The sequence below is a fragment of the Babylonia areolata genome, chromosome 16, assembly GCF_041734735.1.
Source record: "Babylonia areolata isolate BAREFJ2019XMU chromosome 16, ASM4173473v1, whole genome shotgun sequence".
Taxonomy (NCBI): domain Eukaryota; kingdom Metazoa; phylum Mollusca; class Gastropoda; order Neogastropoda; family Buccinidae; genus Babylonia; species Babylonia areolata.
The window spans coordinates 24,248,316-24,265,815 of NC_134891.1; the positions used below are offsets into that span (position 1 = coordinate 24,248,316).

At 43.0% G+C, this 17,500-nt stretch overlaps 1 protein-coding gene across 1 annotated transcript in view; it reads right to left on the bottom strand.

The window, feature by feature from the left end:
* Positions 1 to 13,533: 13,533 nt before the first annotated feature.
* Positions 13,534 to 17,500, bottom strand: part of LOC143290939 (potassium voltage-gated channel subfamily KQT member 1-like) — a 257,795-nt gene continuing 253,828 nt past the window's right edge. Inside the window, exon 14 of the mRNA XM_076600513.1 lies at positions 13,534 to 16,492. Coding sequence (XP_076456628.1) covers positions 15,323 to 16,492 — 1,170 coding nt within the window. The 3' untranslated portion in view covers positions 13,534 to 15,322. The remainder of the gene's footprint in view (positions 16,493 to 17,500) is intronic.

A 17,500-nucleotide genomic window follows, 5' to 3' on the forward strand; every position in this document is an offset into this window, starting at 1 on the left:
CATCAATGACGTGCAACACGACTGACGTCATACTGGAAGCCGGTTCGTGTGTCATGGACTGGAAATGCATGTATCATGTGTACGGAATGGTTAAGACGCTCATTTTGCCGATACAGAATCCGTGAGGGTCGGGGATCCAATCCCGCTATCGTCCTTTCTCCCAAGTTTGCCTGGAAAAATCGAACTGAGCGTCTGGGTCGTTCGGATGAGATGATAAACCGATGTCCCGTGTGCAGCACGCACGCACATGGCGCAGTGAAAAAGAACCCATGGCAACGAGAGTAATGTTCTCTGGCAAAATTCTGTAAAAAAAAAAAAAAAATCCGCTCTGATAGGTACACAAATATATATATTCATGCACTCAAGGCCTGATAAAAGCGCGTTGGGTTATGCTGCTGGTCAAACATCTGCTTAGCAGATGTTGTGTAGCATATATGGATCTGTCCCAACGCAGTGACGCATCCTTGAGAAACTGAAACTATGTGTAGCCGTGTACCCAAGTGGTTTATGATATTATAAGGGTACGGTATAAAAGAACTAACTGAATGATTGATTGACTGAATTAAAGGATAGACAAGAATCCCCGCGAGCAAGCCAGGGGCGTACAGAGGCCAGTCACAAATGGGTTTTTCTATTGTTTTATTTACAATGGTTATAAGAAGAAGAGATAAGGAGAAGAACTAAGAGGAAGAGATAAAAACAGTTCAAGCGATACGTAGCGAGACACTATCCGTTGGCGCCGTGACACACACTGTGGGTGACACAACAGTCAGTTTCAGTTTCAGTAGCTCAAGGAGGCGTCACTGCGTTAGGATAAATCCATATACGCTACACCACATCTGCCAAGCAGATGCCTGACCAGCAGAGTAACCCAACGCGCTTAGTCAGGCCTTGAGTCAGTGGTCAGCTAGCTGGCTATCGCCGCAAACGGGCTCAGGTGAAAGTGACCACTCATCACCCACTCTGTCTCTTTATGCAAGTTAAGCGGACTGCAAAGACAATCGCGTGTGCTGAAAAGCAGATCGGCTCAAATCAGGCTAAATCCGACAAGAACCGTGTTAGTTACAAGGAGTTCAATGATAGATTTCTAAATGATTCCTGAACCGATTTACGTCGGTTAAGTCGCAAAAGATTGAGCTCAACACACCTACTTTCTAACGAGTATAAAATGAAGTGTTGATTATTTAAGATGAATTTATAATCGAGCTCATCACGGAAAAATTACAAACTGCGTTAAATCAATTTAACCTAGGCGAACATAAATGGAATAGATTTAAAGATGGAATTGCGACGATTCTGCCAGTATATAATACTTGTAGTTTACTGATCCGACAAAAGAGATATTAATTAAATACGGTGGAGCAGAAACACAGATTCCAGCTCAGCCAATAGCGTACCGTGACACTGGTCGAGCAGTGAGTGTGTAGGGAGAAGGACAAAATGACGTAAGCTTAGCGTCAGTTGAAATCTTTAGACTGACGAACGATTAACTGAAATCAAGTACGCTTCAAACTGAATAAAGTGTACGTGTAAGCACAACAAATATAAGATTGCAGTGAACGATACAGAGACTTGATTTAATAGATGATTAGGGAATAGGTCTAGAATGGGCTTTGCATTCAAACCGGGAATGGTGTCACACATTCTGCTCGGGTCGTTGTTGACCGGCAAGTCAGCTGCGAAAACGTCGTCTGCTATAGCTCGTGTGTGAATCAGTATCTGAAGCCCAAGAGCGCTATCTGAAGCAGTATGTGAAGCTAAGCGCTTGGCTACATCTGTACATGCGTAAGGTCGATTGATTTATTTCACTGAAGAAAACTAATGCAAATCACAAGAGGAAGACGCCCAACTGAAAAGCAGTAATTTGTCTCTGCACAAGATTTAGCGCAATATGTTAAACGTTACATGTTTGTCTGAGTGTGTAGGTGTGCGTGTCTGACATCTGATTGAATGACACAGGAAACGAATGATGAGCGACCAATGGCAGCCGTCAGTCGGCTCTACCCAGGTAGGCAGCCTGTTGTGTAAATGACTCCGTGTTTGTAAAGCGCTTAGAGTGTGGTCTCCGACCGAGGATAGGCGCTATATAAGTATCCACATCAATCAATCAATCAATTGTCCGAACGCAGCGAAAACTCTTTGAGAAACTGAAACTGAAACTGAAACTGAGTCTCCGACAGTTATTTAAGGCTTCAACATCTCCTCTTTGACTTGTTGGCCTCGAAGGTACTGTTTGTCTCCACTCTCTCTCCTCTCCCCTCTCTTGCGTGTATCTCTCTCAGTTTTTGTGTGTGTCTGTCTCTCATTCTGTGTGTGTGTGTGTGTGTGTGTGTGTGTGTGTGTGTGTGCGTGCGTGCGTGCGTGCGTGCGTGCGTGCGTGCGTGTGTGTGTGTGTGTGTGTGTGTGTTTGTGTGTGTGTGCGTGTGTATGTGTGTGTGTGTGTTTGTGTGTGTGTGTGTGTGTGTGTGTGTGTGTGTGTGTGTGCGGATAGGCGCTGTATAAGTGTCCATATCAGTCCATCAAACAATCATTCAATCAATCAATATAAATACTCATTATCATTATAATAATGATTATTATTACTGACGTCCCGACCTGTGATCACGTCAGGTGACGGGCCTTCACCAACAAGTGTTGTCGTCAATTAGAAATCAAAGGGTTAATGTGATACTTGCCATTGATTTGCTATAGTGAAGGGACACACACACACACACACACACACACACGGAAAGAAAAAAGAAGAAGAATAAAACGTCGAGAATAAAACGTTTAAAGGCTGAAAAAGAAAATCATAAATCGATTGACCGAAAAAAAACACACACAAAAAACGAAGAATGAAGAATTAAAAACAAACAACAGTGTGAAACACGATTCGATGACTGTTGTGTTCACTGGAAAGACAGAGAGAGAGCGAGACACAGAGAGAGAGAGAGGGGGGGGGGGCGGGGGGACAGACAGACAGACAGGCAGAGGAACAGAAAGAGAGAGAGAGAGAGAGGGAGAAAGACAGAGACAGTTACAAAGACAGATGTAAATAAACAGACAGACATACAAATTACATTTAAAAAAGTAAGTTAAAAAAACAAAACCAAACCAAACCAAAAAAAAAAAAAAAAAAAAAAAAAAAAAAAAAAACTACACAGGGAAGGGTGTAGAGACGGAAATGCAGAGAGAGAAAGAGAGACAGGCAGACATACAGACAGACACAGAGAGACAGAGAGAGAGAGAGAGAGAGAGAGAGAGAGAGAGAGAGAGATCCAGAAACAGATAAACTGACAGGCATAGAGATCCCCCACCCACCCCTCACACACACACACACACACACACACAAAACAGCAAAAAAAAAACACAAACACACACACACACACACACACACACACACACACACACACACACACACAGAGGCAGAGGTGGATGAAGGGTGGTGGAATAGTCTGGTGACTTCATTTTAGGCATAAATCCACAGACTTTGTTTCATGATACAGGACTGATCACAGCCTTGAGCAAAAATATAAATAATCATTATATTGAAACATTTCTGTAGCTCACTCCTGTTGTACAATTTAGAAAAAAAAAAGAGACAGACAGACAGAGACAGAGACGGAGAAACAGAGACAGACCGACAGATAAACATACAGACAGACAGACACATATAAAGAGGAAAAAGAGCAGAGATGAAAACAGACCACCACACAAAACGTTTTGGTTAAGAAACAGCTTTTAATAATCCTGGTCACAAAAACACACATAATTATATCCGAATCGGTAATGCTTAAGGTGAAAATTACACACACACACACACACACGTGTTCACTGCATCGTTTATCTACAAAACAAACTTGTATCACAAATTGTAACAAGTTGTTAACACATGTAGAAGATGTATATATATATATATATATATATTATATATGTTAAAAAAAAATAAAAAAATAAAAAAAGAAGAAAAAGAACGAAAATCACACACACACACACACACACACACACACACACACACACATATATATATATGTGTGTATATATATATATATGCGCGCGCACGCACTTTCGCACACGCGCAACATTCACACTACTCAGTCACGTACAAATCCAAATGAAGAAATAGAAACGATTCATGCTCAAAGAACTGGTTGTCTTGTTTTTGTAAAATAGTAAGAGAGGTTTGAAAACTTAAAAAAAATGAGCCACCAGAATGAGTATTTACGGCAATTGTTTTTCATATATCTTAATCAAGTTACCTTTAAATGAGTTACCTTTAAACTCACCCTGCAGTTATGATCTCGTACCATTATCTAAATGGTGTTTCTGTTAATCGTTGTTAATTAAGTCATTAATTTGTTTATTTATTGCTTTTTAAGCAGTGCAACATTACAATACCATATTCCCGGGGGACAATTTTTGGTTTGCATGGTTACTTCGTAGCTTTTTTTCATATAATCTTGTTCTAACTTTTTAACAATTAAATTATTAAAAAAATAGTGATCAAATTATGGGAAAAAAAAGATCAAACTGGGGTTGGTGTCATGTGTTTATGGGTGTATGTGCATGTGCGTGTGTGTATGTGAGTGTGTGCATGTGTATGTGCGTGCATCTGTGTGTGCGTTTGTGTGCGTGAGAGAGAGAGAGAGAGAGAGAGAGAGAGGGGGGAGAGAGACAGACAGACAGACAAGACAGACAGACAGTTTCACAATAGTTGCAATGATAGATGGATTTATTTTACACCTGTTTTTCTTCGCTACTTTCATCCAGGAATCATGACCTGGGTGAGGCTCGGCCCCTTTAGAGTGTAAGGAGTTAATTAAGGGCCGAAACACTTTGACTGAGGGGAACTTCTTCTCTGAAGACCTTGTACATGTCCGGCTCTCCCTCGAGTTTCTTATCACCTGTGTGTGTTGTTGAGGTGATCACTGCCAGAGGTACATACCCAAAGAGACAGAGAATCCGCGTGTGTGGGGTGGGTGGGTGCGGGTGTGTGCTGATTATCTGGTTGTGGTTTTCCGCAATTTATCTTTATTCTTATCATATCTGTCTATTATAATCAATGTGCAATATAGTAGGCTATGCTTATAATTATATTCAAATAATGTTTCTTAATTCTTTCTGTTTTTTACATTAAGAATACTAGTTAATACCTGCAGTGTGTGGATGTATGTATGAAACGTTGTATGTGATATTTTTTTTACATTTGTGTCTTCGTAATATTCGTAAAAGCTGTTGTTGACTTTTACAGTTATGGTCCCCATGTTGTTTACTTGTCTATGTTGTGATAATGCACCTGACCAAATTTCTCCAGGTGGAGATAATAAACTTATTCTTATTCTTAGAAGGAACACACAGGAGAAGCAGATCACCCTTCCCTGGCAGAGAGGTCTGGAACCAGGAGCAAGCAGATAGGGCTCTGGCAGATCTGACAGGCAGTGGTGCCGACAGATTAATGATAACGATAATGATAATCAAACTGATGATGATGATGATGATGATGATGATGATGATAATAGTGACGACGACGACAACAGTAATAACAAGATAAATAACAATAACATCGATAGACACCGAGTAAGCCTCCATTCCTTTTTTTCTGCGTTCGTGGGCTGCAACTCCCAAGTTCACTCGTATGTTTACGGGTGGGCTTTTCCGTGCATGACCAGTTGTGTTGTTTTTTTTAAACCCCGCCATGTAGGCAGCCATACTCCGCTTTCGGGGGAGTGCCTGCTGGGTATCTTCTTGTTTCCATAACCCACCGAACGCTGACATGGATTACAGGATCTTTAACGTGCGTATTTGATCTTCTGCTTGCGTATACACACGACAGGGGGGTTCAGGCACAAAGCAGGTCTGCACATATGTTGACCTGGTAGATCGGAAAAAAAAATCTCCAGCCTTTACCCACCAGGCGCCGAGATTCGAACCCGGGACCCTCAGATTGAAAAAAGTCCAACGCTTTATTAACCACTCGGCTACTTCGCCCATCAAGCCTCCATTCAAACAGCAGCAACACTGGTGCTTATCCAGGCTGAAGATGTCAGTTTAACTCTCTCCATACGAACGGCGAAAGAGACGACGTTAACAGCGTTTCACCCCAGTTACCATCATCAAAATATTGCAAGCGGAAGGCTCTTATACTGAAGACGTGAATGTCGACAAAGAATACCACAATTCTGACGACGGAAGCTAAAGGTTGGGTCATTCAGACACCCACTGGACATCCGAGGGGTCTGTGTAGAGGAGAAGAGAGGACTGGCCGTACTGAATGAGTTAATATAAAACAATAGCCATAGCGACCAGACACAGAGTGTGAAATTACCACGGGTAGTAAGCCATTCATGCTATTATTCTGTGCGTGTTTCCACAATGTTAGTCACACCTTTATTTTTGCAGTTCTTTTTTTTTTTTTTTTTTTTAATGTACTTTCAACGTGTGTTTACTCCCACCTTTCTCCTTATATATATATATATATATATATATATATATATATATATATATATATATATATTTTATTGCCTGAGACTTGGTGAAATGAAAGGCGGGTTGTTTTGGGGTGTCACTAACACCCTGTTCTCAATGTGTTTATTGCTAGGAAAAGGAATGTCTATTTGCTTGGGGGAGGAAACAAAAAAACAACAACAAAAAACCCCACACTTGTTAATGTGTATTGTCTTGTTAAGTGCGAGAGCGTTGCGTGTTTGTTTGAGGTTGGTTTTTATTTTTTATGTATTTATTTATTTTATTTTTTTTTATTATTATTATTTTTTTTTTTTACATAATTCCTCTTGTCTGTATGGTATGTGCAAAAAGATGCACGTGTGAATTGTTTCAATTTTCCAAGGAGGAACATGACAACAACAACAACAACAACAAAAAAAACAACAAAAAAAACAAAACCTTCTTGCTTTTCCTTGTCTTGCCTTGCATCATTCATCACGATGCCCTCCCGACAAAATAGTGGACACTGTTTCACTCACACCGAAAAATACAGGAAGTTTGTGCGCTGCATAGCTCACAAGTTCGGTTTGGAAAGTGATGCATTGCATTGCGATACATCTGCATTGCATTGCGTTGTGTGTTGTGTTGTGCTGTGCTGTGTTGTGCTGTGCTGTGTTGTGCTGTGCTGTGCTGTGCTGTGTTGTGCTGTGCTGTGCTGTGTTGTGCTGTGTTGTGTTGTGTTGTGCTGTGCTGTGTTGTGCTGTGTTGTGCTGTGCTGTGCTGTGCTGTGTTGTGCTGTGCTGTGCTGTGCTGTGTTGTGCTGTGTTGTGCTGTGCTGTGCTATGCTGTGCTGTGCTGTGCTGTGTCGTGATGTTGTATTTGCTGAATGGTATTGCTTTTTTGACATTACAGAATCTCTGTGTGTGGAATTCAGACCGCTCTCCCCCATCACCATAGTATTGCTTATTGTGTAACGGCCAGCCGACGATAAGGACCATAATATTGCTGTTATGTATTTTAAAAAAAATTATAAAAAAAACCGTAGAAAAGAAACAGTACATACGAAACCTACAGGAGTTCAAAAGGGCAAATTCAATGTCATCCCTGAAAACAAACCAATATGTCAACTTCAACAATACAGATGCTATCCAGATACACAATTAAAAATCACTGTTGCAATATTCAGAATAGGGTTGTGGGAGATGGAGGAGGATCGGGGGTGCGTGGGGGGGGGTTGCGAGAGGGTTGTAGGAGGAGTTTCAGGGGTTGTGAGGATGAGGGGGAGGGGGGTTGTAGGAAGAGTTTCAGGGATTGTGAGGATGAGGGGGGAGGGGGGTTGTAGGAGGAGTTTCACGGGCTGTGAGAATGAGAGAGGCGGGGGAGGGGTGTGTGTGTGTGTGTGTGTGTGGGGGGGGGGTTTGTAGGAGGAGTTTCAGGGTTGTGAGGATGAGAGTGGGAGGAGGTGGGGGGTTGTAGGAGGAGTTTCAGGGTTGTGAGGAAGAGGGGGCGGAGTTGTAGGAGGAGTTTCAGGGGTTGTGAGGATGAGGGGGGGGGGGGGAGGGAGGGGGGTTGCAGGGAAAGGAGTGGATTTGCACTCCTGGCTGTCCAACCCATCCGATTAAAATACTTACCTCCAGATGATTAAACAAGACAATGTATTAAATAAAGTCATACAAAGCAACATCCATCACCGAGAAAATAACGTCAACAACAACAACAACAACAACAACAACCCGAAAGAAAACAACGCATAAGATCATAGGGGTGGCAAATAACAGTGTTAAGTGCTTACACATTACAAAGTAAAATAAAGTAAAGAAAAAAAAAAAAAAGAAATGTAAAAGAAATCAACATCTGGTACCAAGAAAACGATGTACAACATCGCCATAGTATGAACGAAAGAACATGCATGAACAAACACAAACAACAGATCCAAATGGATAGTGCTGTGACAATCCTGGCTTATCATTTGTTTTGTACATACAAACGCCCCCCCCCCCCCCCCCCCCCACCCCCCAAACCCCTCCCACCATCCCCAACTCCCCCACATCCCTATTCTATTCCCTCTCAGTTTGGAAAGGGATATCAGAGTAAGGAAACTATCATTTTGATTCGTAGTTCATTTGTTGCCAAATTCGTTGAATGTTTCATATTATCTTTTTTTTTCCCCTCTGTCTATTGAATATCAACCTGTAGTAGGCCTCCTTCGGTCATGGCTGACCATGGATAGAGTATATCCGACCTAATGTCTAATTGGGCTGTCTGCTTGGACCAAGCAGCGTCGCCTGTGACTGTAGAGACCGATGCGAGAGAGACAGTCTCTGTCGCAGCGGTCACATGAGAAAGCTGATGCTGGTCTGTCGGCTGCCGTCCCTTTTCTGCGAGCTCGCTTTTCTGCTGCAGCAGCTGACAGTTTGTCCTCACCAATCCGTAACTGATGTATATGAAAAATGCATGCTATAGCCACGGAGCAGTGCAACAACTTTGGAACTGTTTTCTGTTGGGAGTAGCCCACAAGGTTTTAGTTTTGGTTTCTTATTTATCTACTCTATTTGATTGCTTGTTTACGCTTGTTTACGCATTTGTTTATTTATTGATTTATCTAGTCATTCGTCTTTTCGTTTATGCGTCTTTTGCATTGATTAACTAATCAATTTATTCATTCAAGAATTTCATCATTTTTTTTTTTTTTTTTTTTTTTTTAATGTTCAGTGTGGAGTAAAACAATCGTTCTCTTTTAGGACCAATGAAGTCCAACGTTCTGGTATATGTGCGTTAGATATCAGACATTCCAATGTGATATTCACAGTTTGAAGTACACGTTTCAGTGTTAAAAACTGTGATGATAAAGAAAAATAAAAAAAAACCAACAGTAGGACGGTTGTCAATGAACTGAAGAGTTCTCTTGGAGGGATGTGGAGCAGGGGAAAATAATATTTTGGGGAATAACAATTAACTATTCTGTTGCTGTTTTTTGATAGATTATTTAGGAGGCTAGTCAACTGAAGCAACAGAAATTTGTGAACGAAAAACAAGAACAACAACAACAACAGCAGCAACAACAACAACAAACAAAACATAAACATCTGCTTGGTACAATTTCGTGCAAAAAACAACAACTTTCTGGCAAGAAAGGCTTTTCACTGGATCGCCATCAAAACAAAGTATGACACACAGGAATCATGGTTGATTCATAGGATTCAATGAACCAACCAATCGTGGTTTTATGTTAGGATATGTACTTCTTTTGCCTTTGTTAATCATCTGTCTTCATGTTTTACATTTATTTGCTTATTTATCATCATTGTTGTCTTATTCATTTATTTATTTGTTTATTTATTTATTATTTTTTTTAATTATTATTATTATTATTACTACTACCTTTTTATATTATAATTATTATTTATTTATTTATTTATTTATGTAAGCTTATCTATTATTTATTCACCTTTTTTTTCTTCTTTTTTTTTCTCAAGGCCTGACTAAGCGCGTTGGGTTACGCTGCTGGTCAGGCATCTGCCTGGCAGATGTGGTGTAGCGTATATGGATTTGTCCGAACGCAGTGACGCCTCCTTGAGCTACTGAAACTAAAACTAATCATCTGATTCATTCAGGATATTTCCTTTTTTTTTTTTCCTTTTGTGCGTACATTTGACTTTGCATATTCTATAAATAAAAGGGAGTTCTCGTCTGACGGAACCCAAAGGGTTAAACTGATATTGATGGCACCCAGATGAGCTCAACCGTTGTAAAGTACGCAATGATCAAGTTATTCTTATCTTAATTAATCAATGTGAAATATAATACACGCAATTTTAGCCTTGGTGTATTTCAGTATGTTTACAATAATGACTAATTACAACATTTTGATTAAGTGAATATATGCAATAGTTTTTATATTACCGTCTTATATGTTATTGATTCTTTTTAGATAAGTCATGTTTATGTTTTTGTGTTGAGTAACTGTCTACGTTTGTTTCGCAGTACGTGATGTAATCATAAACAAAGTTCTCGTCTTCTTATCTTCTGTTTATGCCTTTGTTTAGCAGTAGCTTGATACCCGTAAACAAAATCCATGCGATCTGTTCGGCTCTTTCTGGAGACTTCATTTAGCCATTGACAACAAAATGTGGACAGGTGATCTTACAAATTTATCAAACCACGTTGTTTGCGATTCCTCATTGTATCCGTTGCCTCTGTGTGTGTGTGTGTGTATGTTTGTGTGTGTGTGTGTGTGTGTGTGTGTGTGTGTGTGTGTGTGTGTGTGTGTGCGTGCGTGTGTGTGTGTGTGTGTGTGTGTGTGTGTGTGCATGTGTGTGTGTCGTGTGTGTGTGTGTGTGTGTGTGTGTGTGTGTGTGTGTGTGCGTGTGTGTGTGCGTGCGTGTGTGTGTGCGTGTGTGTGTGTGTGTGTGTGTGTGTGTGTGTGTGTGTGTGTGTGTAGGTTTGTGGTCAGATTGCTGGATAGTTAGTGTAAGGTTTAGGGTTCCGATTTGAATTACTCGGACGACAGATTATGTCACGCAGGGTGAAATATTGTACTGCACTGTACTGTACTGTACTGTACTGTACTGCACGGTATTGCGTTGCTTTGAGACCAAGCTAAAGGTCTACAGAGCAGTAGTTCTCCCCACACTACTGTACGCCTGCGAAACTTGGACAGTGTACCGACGACATGCCAAGAAGCTGAACCACTCCACACAACATGCCCCAGGAAGCTACTGAACATCAAGTGGCAAGACAAGACCCCAGAGGTGCTTGCAAAAGCCACCCTTCCCAGCATCTTCACCATCCTGATGCAGTCCCAGCTTCGCTGGGCTGGACACGTGGCGCGCATGCCAGACCATCGGCTGCCCAAAAGGCTCTTCTATGGCGAGCTGCAACAAGGGAAGAGATCACATGGAGGTCAGAAGAAGCGCTTCAGAGATACTCTGAAAGTCTCTCTGAAGGCATTTGATATCAACCCTGACTCCTGGGAGGAATCTGCAGTGGACCGTGACAAATGGCGCGCTGCTGTGCACAAAGGCGCCAAGTTGTGCGAGGCCAACAGGACAGCTGCAGCTGTTCAGAAGAGGCAGGCCAGAAAGTCACGGGCAAACAAGCTCCCTGACAATGATATGCCTGTCTTTGTCTGCCCCAACTGTCAGCGAACATTTCGTGCGCAGATTGGACTATTCAGCCATCTGCGCATTCACAGATAGATTCATGAGCATCCTCCCCACCACCCCACCACCACCCTCTCCCCATCCCCCAGCTGGATGACAACGATGGTCATCATCGATCTCGATGGACACACCACCACTGTACTATACTGTACGGCATTGCGCTGCTTTGCGATGCATTGCGTTGCATTGTATTGCATTTGTTGCACTGCGTTGATTGCATTGTATAGTATCGTATGGTATTACCATTTGTCACAACAAGTTTCTCGGTGTGAATTCGGGCTGCTCTCCGTGGGAAGAACATGTTACACACACAGTGCAGCACCACCTATACATTTTCTTCTTTGTCTTCAAGTGTATTTGTTTCTTTAACATATTCCTTTTTTTTCTTTTCTCTTTTTTTCACAACCCGTTTGTAGCCGTGAGTTCTTTTACGCGCGCTAAGAGCATGGCTGCACACGGTACTATCGGTTTTTCGTCTCATCCGAATTACAAGCATTCAGACCACAACTCAAGGTCTATTGGAGGGGGGGTAGTGAAAGTCTCGATCCATATAGTTATAAGACTCGAACTGGTGCTTTCGCTTTCAAGTCGGGCGCATTAATTAACCACGGAGCCACACTGGCCCCTGTGAAAATTACGGGCACTCACACGAGCACTCAACTGTGATAATGTGAGAATTACGGGCACTCAGCTGTGATCATGTGAGAATTACGGGCACTCAACTGTGATCATGTGAGAATTACGGGCACTCAACTGATCATGTGAGAATTACGGGCACTTAACTGATCATGTGAGAATTACGGGCACCGAACTGATCACGTGAGAATTACGGGCACTCACACTGTCCCCGTGACAATTACGGGCACTCATCTGGCCAAGTGAAAATTATGGGCACTCAACTGATCACGTGAGAATTACGGGCACTCAACTGATCATGTGAGAATTACGGGCACTCACACCGCCCCCGTGAGAATTTCGGGCACTCAACTGATCATGTGAGAATTACGGGCACTCACATTAGCCCCGTGAGAATTACGGGCACTCACATTAGCCCCGTGAAAATTACGGGCACTCAAATTAGGCCCGTGAGAATTACGGGCACTCACATTAGTCCCGTGAGAATTACGGGCACTCACATTAGTCCCGTGAGAATTGCGGGCACTCACATTAGCCCCGTGAGAATTACGGGCACTCACATTGGCCCCATTAAAATTACGGGCACTTACCCTGAAATTCTGAACGCCTTTCTTTCTTTCAGTTTCTGAAAGACTTCTTCTGTTTTGTTCTTGTTGGGTTTTTTTTTTTTTTCATTCTTCTTCTTCTTCTTACTATTATTATAATAATTATCATTATCATTATTATTATTATTATTAAATATGTTTTTGGAAATGAAGAATCATACCCTGGTTTTACTGATCACGGTCAGTGATAGTATTATGTCGAGAAGTAGGTAACAGACATACGTACAAACAAACAGACAGACAGATAAGCAGATAAGGAAGAGGTTCTTCTCCCTGGAAATGATATCAAGCAGATTGTCTTTTGGATTTCTTAGAATTCAACTAGGAACTCTCCCTGGAAATGATATCAAGCAGATTGTCTTTTGGATTTCTTAGAATTCAACGAGGAATTTTTTAACACACACACACACACACACACACACACACACACACACACACACACACACACAAAATCCTCGAGACCCAGAAAACAAAACAAAACAAGACCTATCACCTGTAAAGAGATGTAACACACACACACACACACACACACACACATGAGCATTATCAAGAAAACAACGATCATGATTTCCAAACAACCCAGCCCCGAAACAACAACAAAAATGATGACATCACAAGCGATGACGAGACGAGACAACAACCATGAGGTCTTGAAACGTCACCAAAGCCCCCCCCCCCCCACCCCCCCCCCAACAGCAGATGTCAATTACCATGTCACTTTAAAAGGGAAACAGCTATGTACAAACGGTATAGAAAAAGAAACAACAACAACAAGAGCACAACAAACAACCCACACTCCTGAAGAACGAATATAATGATAACCGCGTCACTTCACAAGAAGGTACATAATGTGACAACTAAACCTGAATGCATGTGTTCTAGCATCGTGTAAGTGGTCATCTATTATAGTACAGTGCCCCGACATCAGTGTGTATCTGCAGCTTTAATAATATATTAACAAAAACAGAAAAATAAAACGTTTTAAGAGCTTAAAGGTAGGGCAGAAAGTTCCAATTTTTCACTCTGATTCTCTTCGCCAGACGGCGTTGGCTCCCTTGGAGAGAGTTACCCGTATGTGCTCTGTCATATCTTCCAAAAAGACTCAAACAACTCAATGGTTGGGATTTAAGGGTGCAAACCTACCTACAAACACAAAACACAAAAGAGATTACCCGACCATAATTTTGTCCGTAATTATCTTTATCATTTTGTACTTTCTTTCTTTTCTCTTTTCTTTTTTTAAACATTATTTTTCTTTCGTTGACTGTTTCTGTTTGTTTTCTTTTATATAACTTTTACATCAATACATTTATCCTGCAAAACTGTCCAAAAATCATAAACATGACAGACGTGTGTGAATTCTATCAAGCTATAGGCTCGTAGGTTTATTTTTTTGTTATTGTATTTCCAGTTCTATTTCAAGAGCCTGTCTCATCTGAGAGATGACAATGCAAGGGTTAAAATGGGTGAATGTGTGTGCGTGCACGTGCACTCGCGTGTATAAGGGAGCGAGCGAGCGAGAGAGAGAGAGAGACAGAGACAAGGAGAGAGAGCTTGATAGTTTGCTTTCCAGAACATATCCCTACTGTGTTAAAAAAAAAAATCATGTGTGCAGCAATAGGTTATCTTCGTGTGTGTGTGTGTGTGTGTGTGTGTGTGTGTGTGTGTGTGTGTGTGTGTGTGTGCACCCAACAATTGCGTTAGGAAATCAAAGAAGAAGATTAAGAAACACACACACATACACACACACGTACGGATTGCAAAAACGTTTGTTAGAAAAAATCAGCTGCACTTTGGCAAGTAAGAAAATCAGACTACAAGTGAAACACGTCCAGCCGAAGGGAAGTCACTTCGTGCACATACGTTATGTGAGAGCAATGAGTTATTTCCCTTACACTGCTGAAATGCCTCGCACGTCACGCATTTAGTATAAGGGCCACAGAGATCCTGGCGGTCTGGACTCCAAACAACAGCCAGAGCACGCCGTGACAACACATGTGGGGCCCCAGACCTGGGCAGGGTAAGGGGAAAGAGTCTTCCGCAGAGGTTTGAATATGTTTTTTGTTGGCACACAGTGTATAAAACACACACGTGTCGATCCCCACTCCTCATTTTCATGTTCCACAATTCCCTTCCTCTATTTTTTGTTTGTTTGTTTTGTTTTGTTTTTGTTTGTTACCAATGCCCTTTGAGCTCTTGTGCTTCAGTGCATGTTTTCTTTTTTTAATGACAGGAAATATTCAGTTGTTTATCAAGTAGCAAACTGGTATGTTGGCAGGTAAGCTGTTTAATTGTTTGGTTGGTTTGTTGTTGAGTGGTTGACCATTTAATTGTTGTTGTTTTTTTCTAGTGTTTTTATAAGAAGAACCACTGACGTGTACTTGTCCTATGCTTCAACATTTTCCTCCATATCCATATATAATATGATTAATCCTACCAAGGGAGGATTTAAAAAAAAAGAAAGAAAAAAAATCAACAACCAAGGGGGAAAAACCATCAACAATCAGTGCTCTTCAACTTGCCGGCGTCGCAGTCCACGTGGAAGTCGGTCAAACTCTCCAAAGCAGGCACACCACTCAGGTCACTCCTCGACCCTGACCCCGACCCACACTCTGACCCTGACCTTGACCCCGGGCCGTGGCGGGCAACGGCCCCACCCTCACACTCCGCCGTCAGACTGGCGGGGGGCATGGGCGGGGAGCCGTTACAGCTGTCAGAGATCTTCCCGCCATGGGCACCGGAGGTCTCTAAAGGCGGAGATGGGGAGGAGGAGGAGGAGGAGGAGGGTTGCGTGGTGGTGGTGGTGGTGGGAAGGGAGGTGTCCACGAGCGTGTTGCTGTACTCCGACTCTATGCTCTTCTGCTCGCTCAGAGTGCTCAGCACTGAGTTCGTCAAGCACGAGGACGCGACACTGGCATTCACCGCGTCGGACAGCGCGTGCCCGAACGCGTCACACGGCGCGTCACGGTGCACAGGAGGGGAAGTCACTGAGAAGGTGTGAGGCTGTGAGAACGACGACGACGACGTGGTGGTGGTGAGATCGTCAGCGCTGTGCAGAGTCCGCTGCTCCTGCTGGAAGTAATCGTCCAGGTTGGTCTCCAAGCGGCCATACTCCGCCCCCGCTCCCATGCCCCCTCCTCCTCCTCCAGCCATGTCCATGAACGTCTTGGAGCTGATGGGAGGGGCGGAGACGGGAGAGGAGAGGAGGGGCCTGTGGGTGGGGGTGTCCACAGAAGACTCTGCAGGAGAATAGTCATAGTCATCCTGAGGAAAGTGGGACGGCACTCCGTCACTGGCTAACGGGTGGTGGTGGTGGTGGTGGGGGAGGTGGGGGTGGTGGGGGTCTCTGCCCGGAGATGACCGCTTGGGAGGCTCGTGCAGGGACAGGCACCTGTACGTCACCCGCTTCTTGATCCTCTGGCTCAGGTCGGACAGGTTGCGCTGCATGGGCTTGTTGGGGTTCAAACCCCCACTGGTGGGTGTCGGGGGCTCGCTGGTGAACTGCTTGTCCACCAGGATGGGGCGTGGCTTGATGGGGCCCGGGGGCGGCCCACCCCCCGACTGACCTTGACCTGTCTGCTGGAGCTGGATGTGGTGCAGGAGGATCTTGCGGTCCTCCTTGTAGAGGTCGATAAGGAGATCCAGCTTGGACTCGATGTCTTCCACCTGGAGGACAGAGCAGTTTTCTGTTTCAGGTCAAATCCATATACGCTATGCTACATCTGCTAGGGTAGATGCTTGACAGGCGGCATAGCCTGACGTACTAGTCAGGTCTTGAGTGTATGCATATTTGTTGTACCTATCAGATTTCGTCTGCACAGTTTTGCCAGATGACATCGCTTATGTTTCCGTGGTTTCTTCTTCACTGTGCAAAGTGCGTGCTGCACACGGGACCTCGGTTTTTCGTTTCATCCTGAATGGCTAGACACTCAGTTCAAACCTGGGAGAGACCTGGATTTCAACCCAGACACCCACGGACGGTGTACTGTCAGTTTTAAACATTCAATCAAATCAAATCAAATCAAAAACACTTTACTAATCCACATGGAAATTAAGTTGTGCAATCACAGACTCGTTGTAAACACTGGCATAAAATCATCATGCGCAACATAAAAAGACATTAAAACTAGTCAAATAAGAATTCCCAATAGCTGACGATATATTAACCCCCCCCCCTCGCCCCCCCCTCCCCCCCCCACACACACACATACTCATGTTAAGACAATAGGGTATTGCACGACAATATTAACAGATGAAAACATCCAACAAAAAAGGGTATAGATTACTAAGAATGACATGCGCGCACACACACACACACACACACACACACACACACACACACACACACACACACACACACGCACACACACGTTAAGACCATAAGATGTTGTACAACAATACATAAATAAAAACATCAAGGGAATAAATCGTATATATTCCGACACCTTCAGTGCATTGACAGCATGAGCTGACCCTCATTAGGCTCCAGACCATGTTCTCTCTCTCTCTCTCTTTTTTTTTAACCTGTGCATTTTACTAACACCATGCTAGTGCCTGTATGTCATGTGTTTATGTGTGTGCGTGTGTGCGTGTGTGTGTGTGTGTGTGTGTGTGTGTGTGTGTGTGTGCGTGCGTGTGTGTGTGTGTGTGTTCAGGGCGGGGACTGGATGTAAA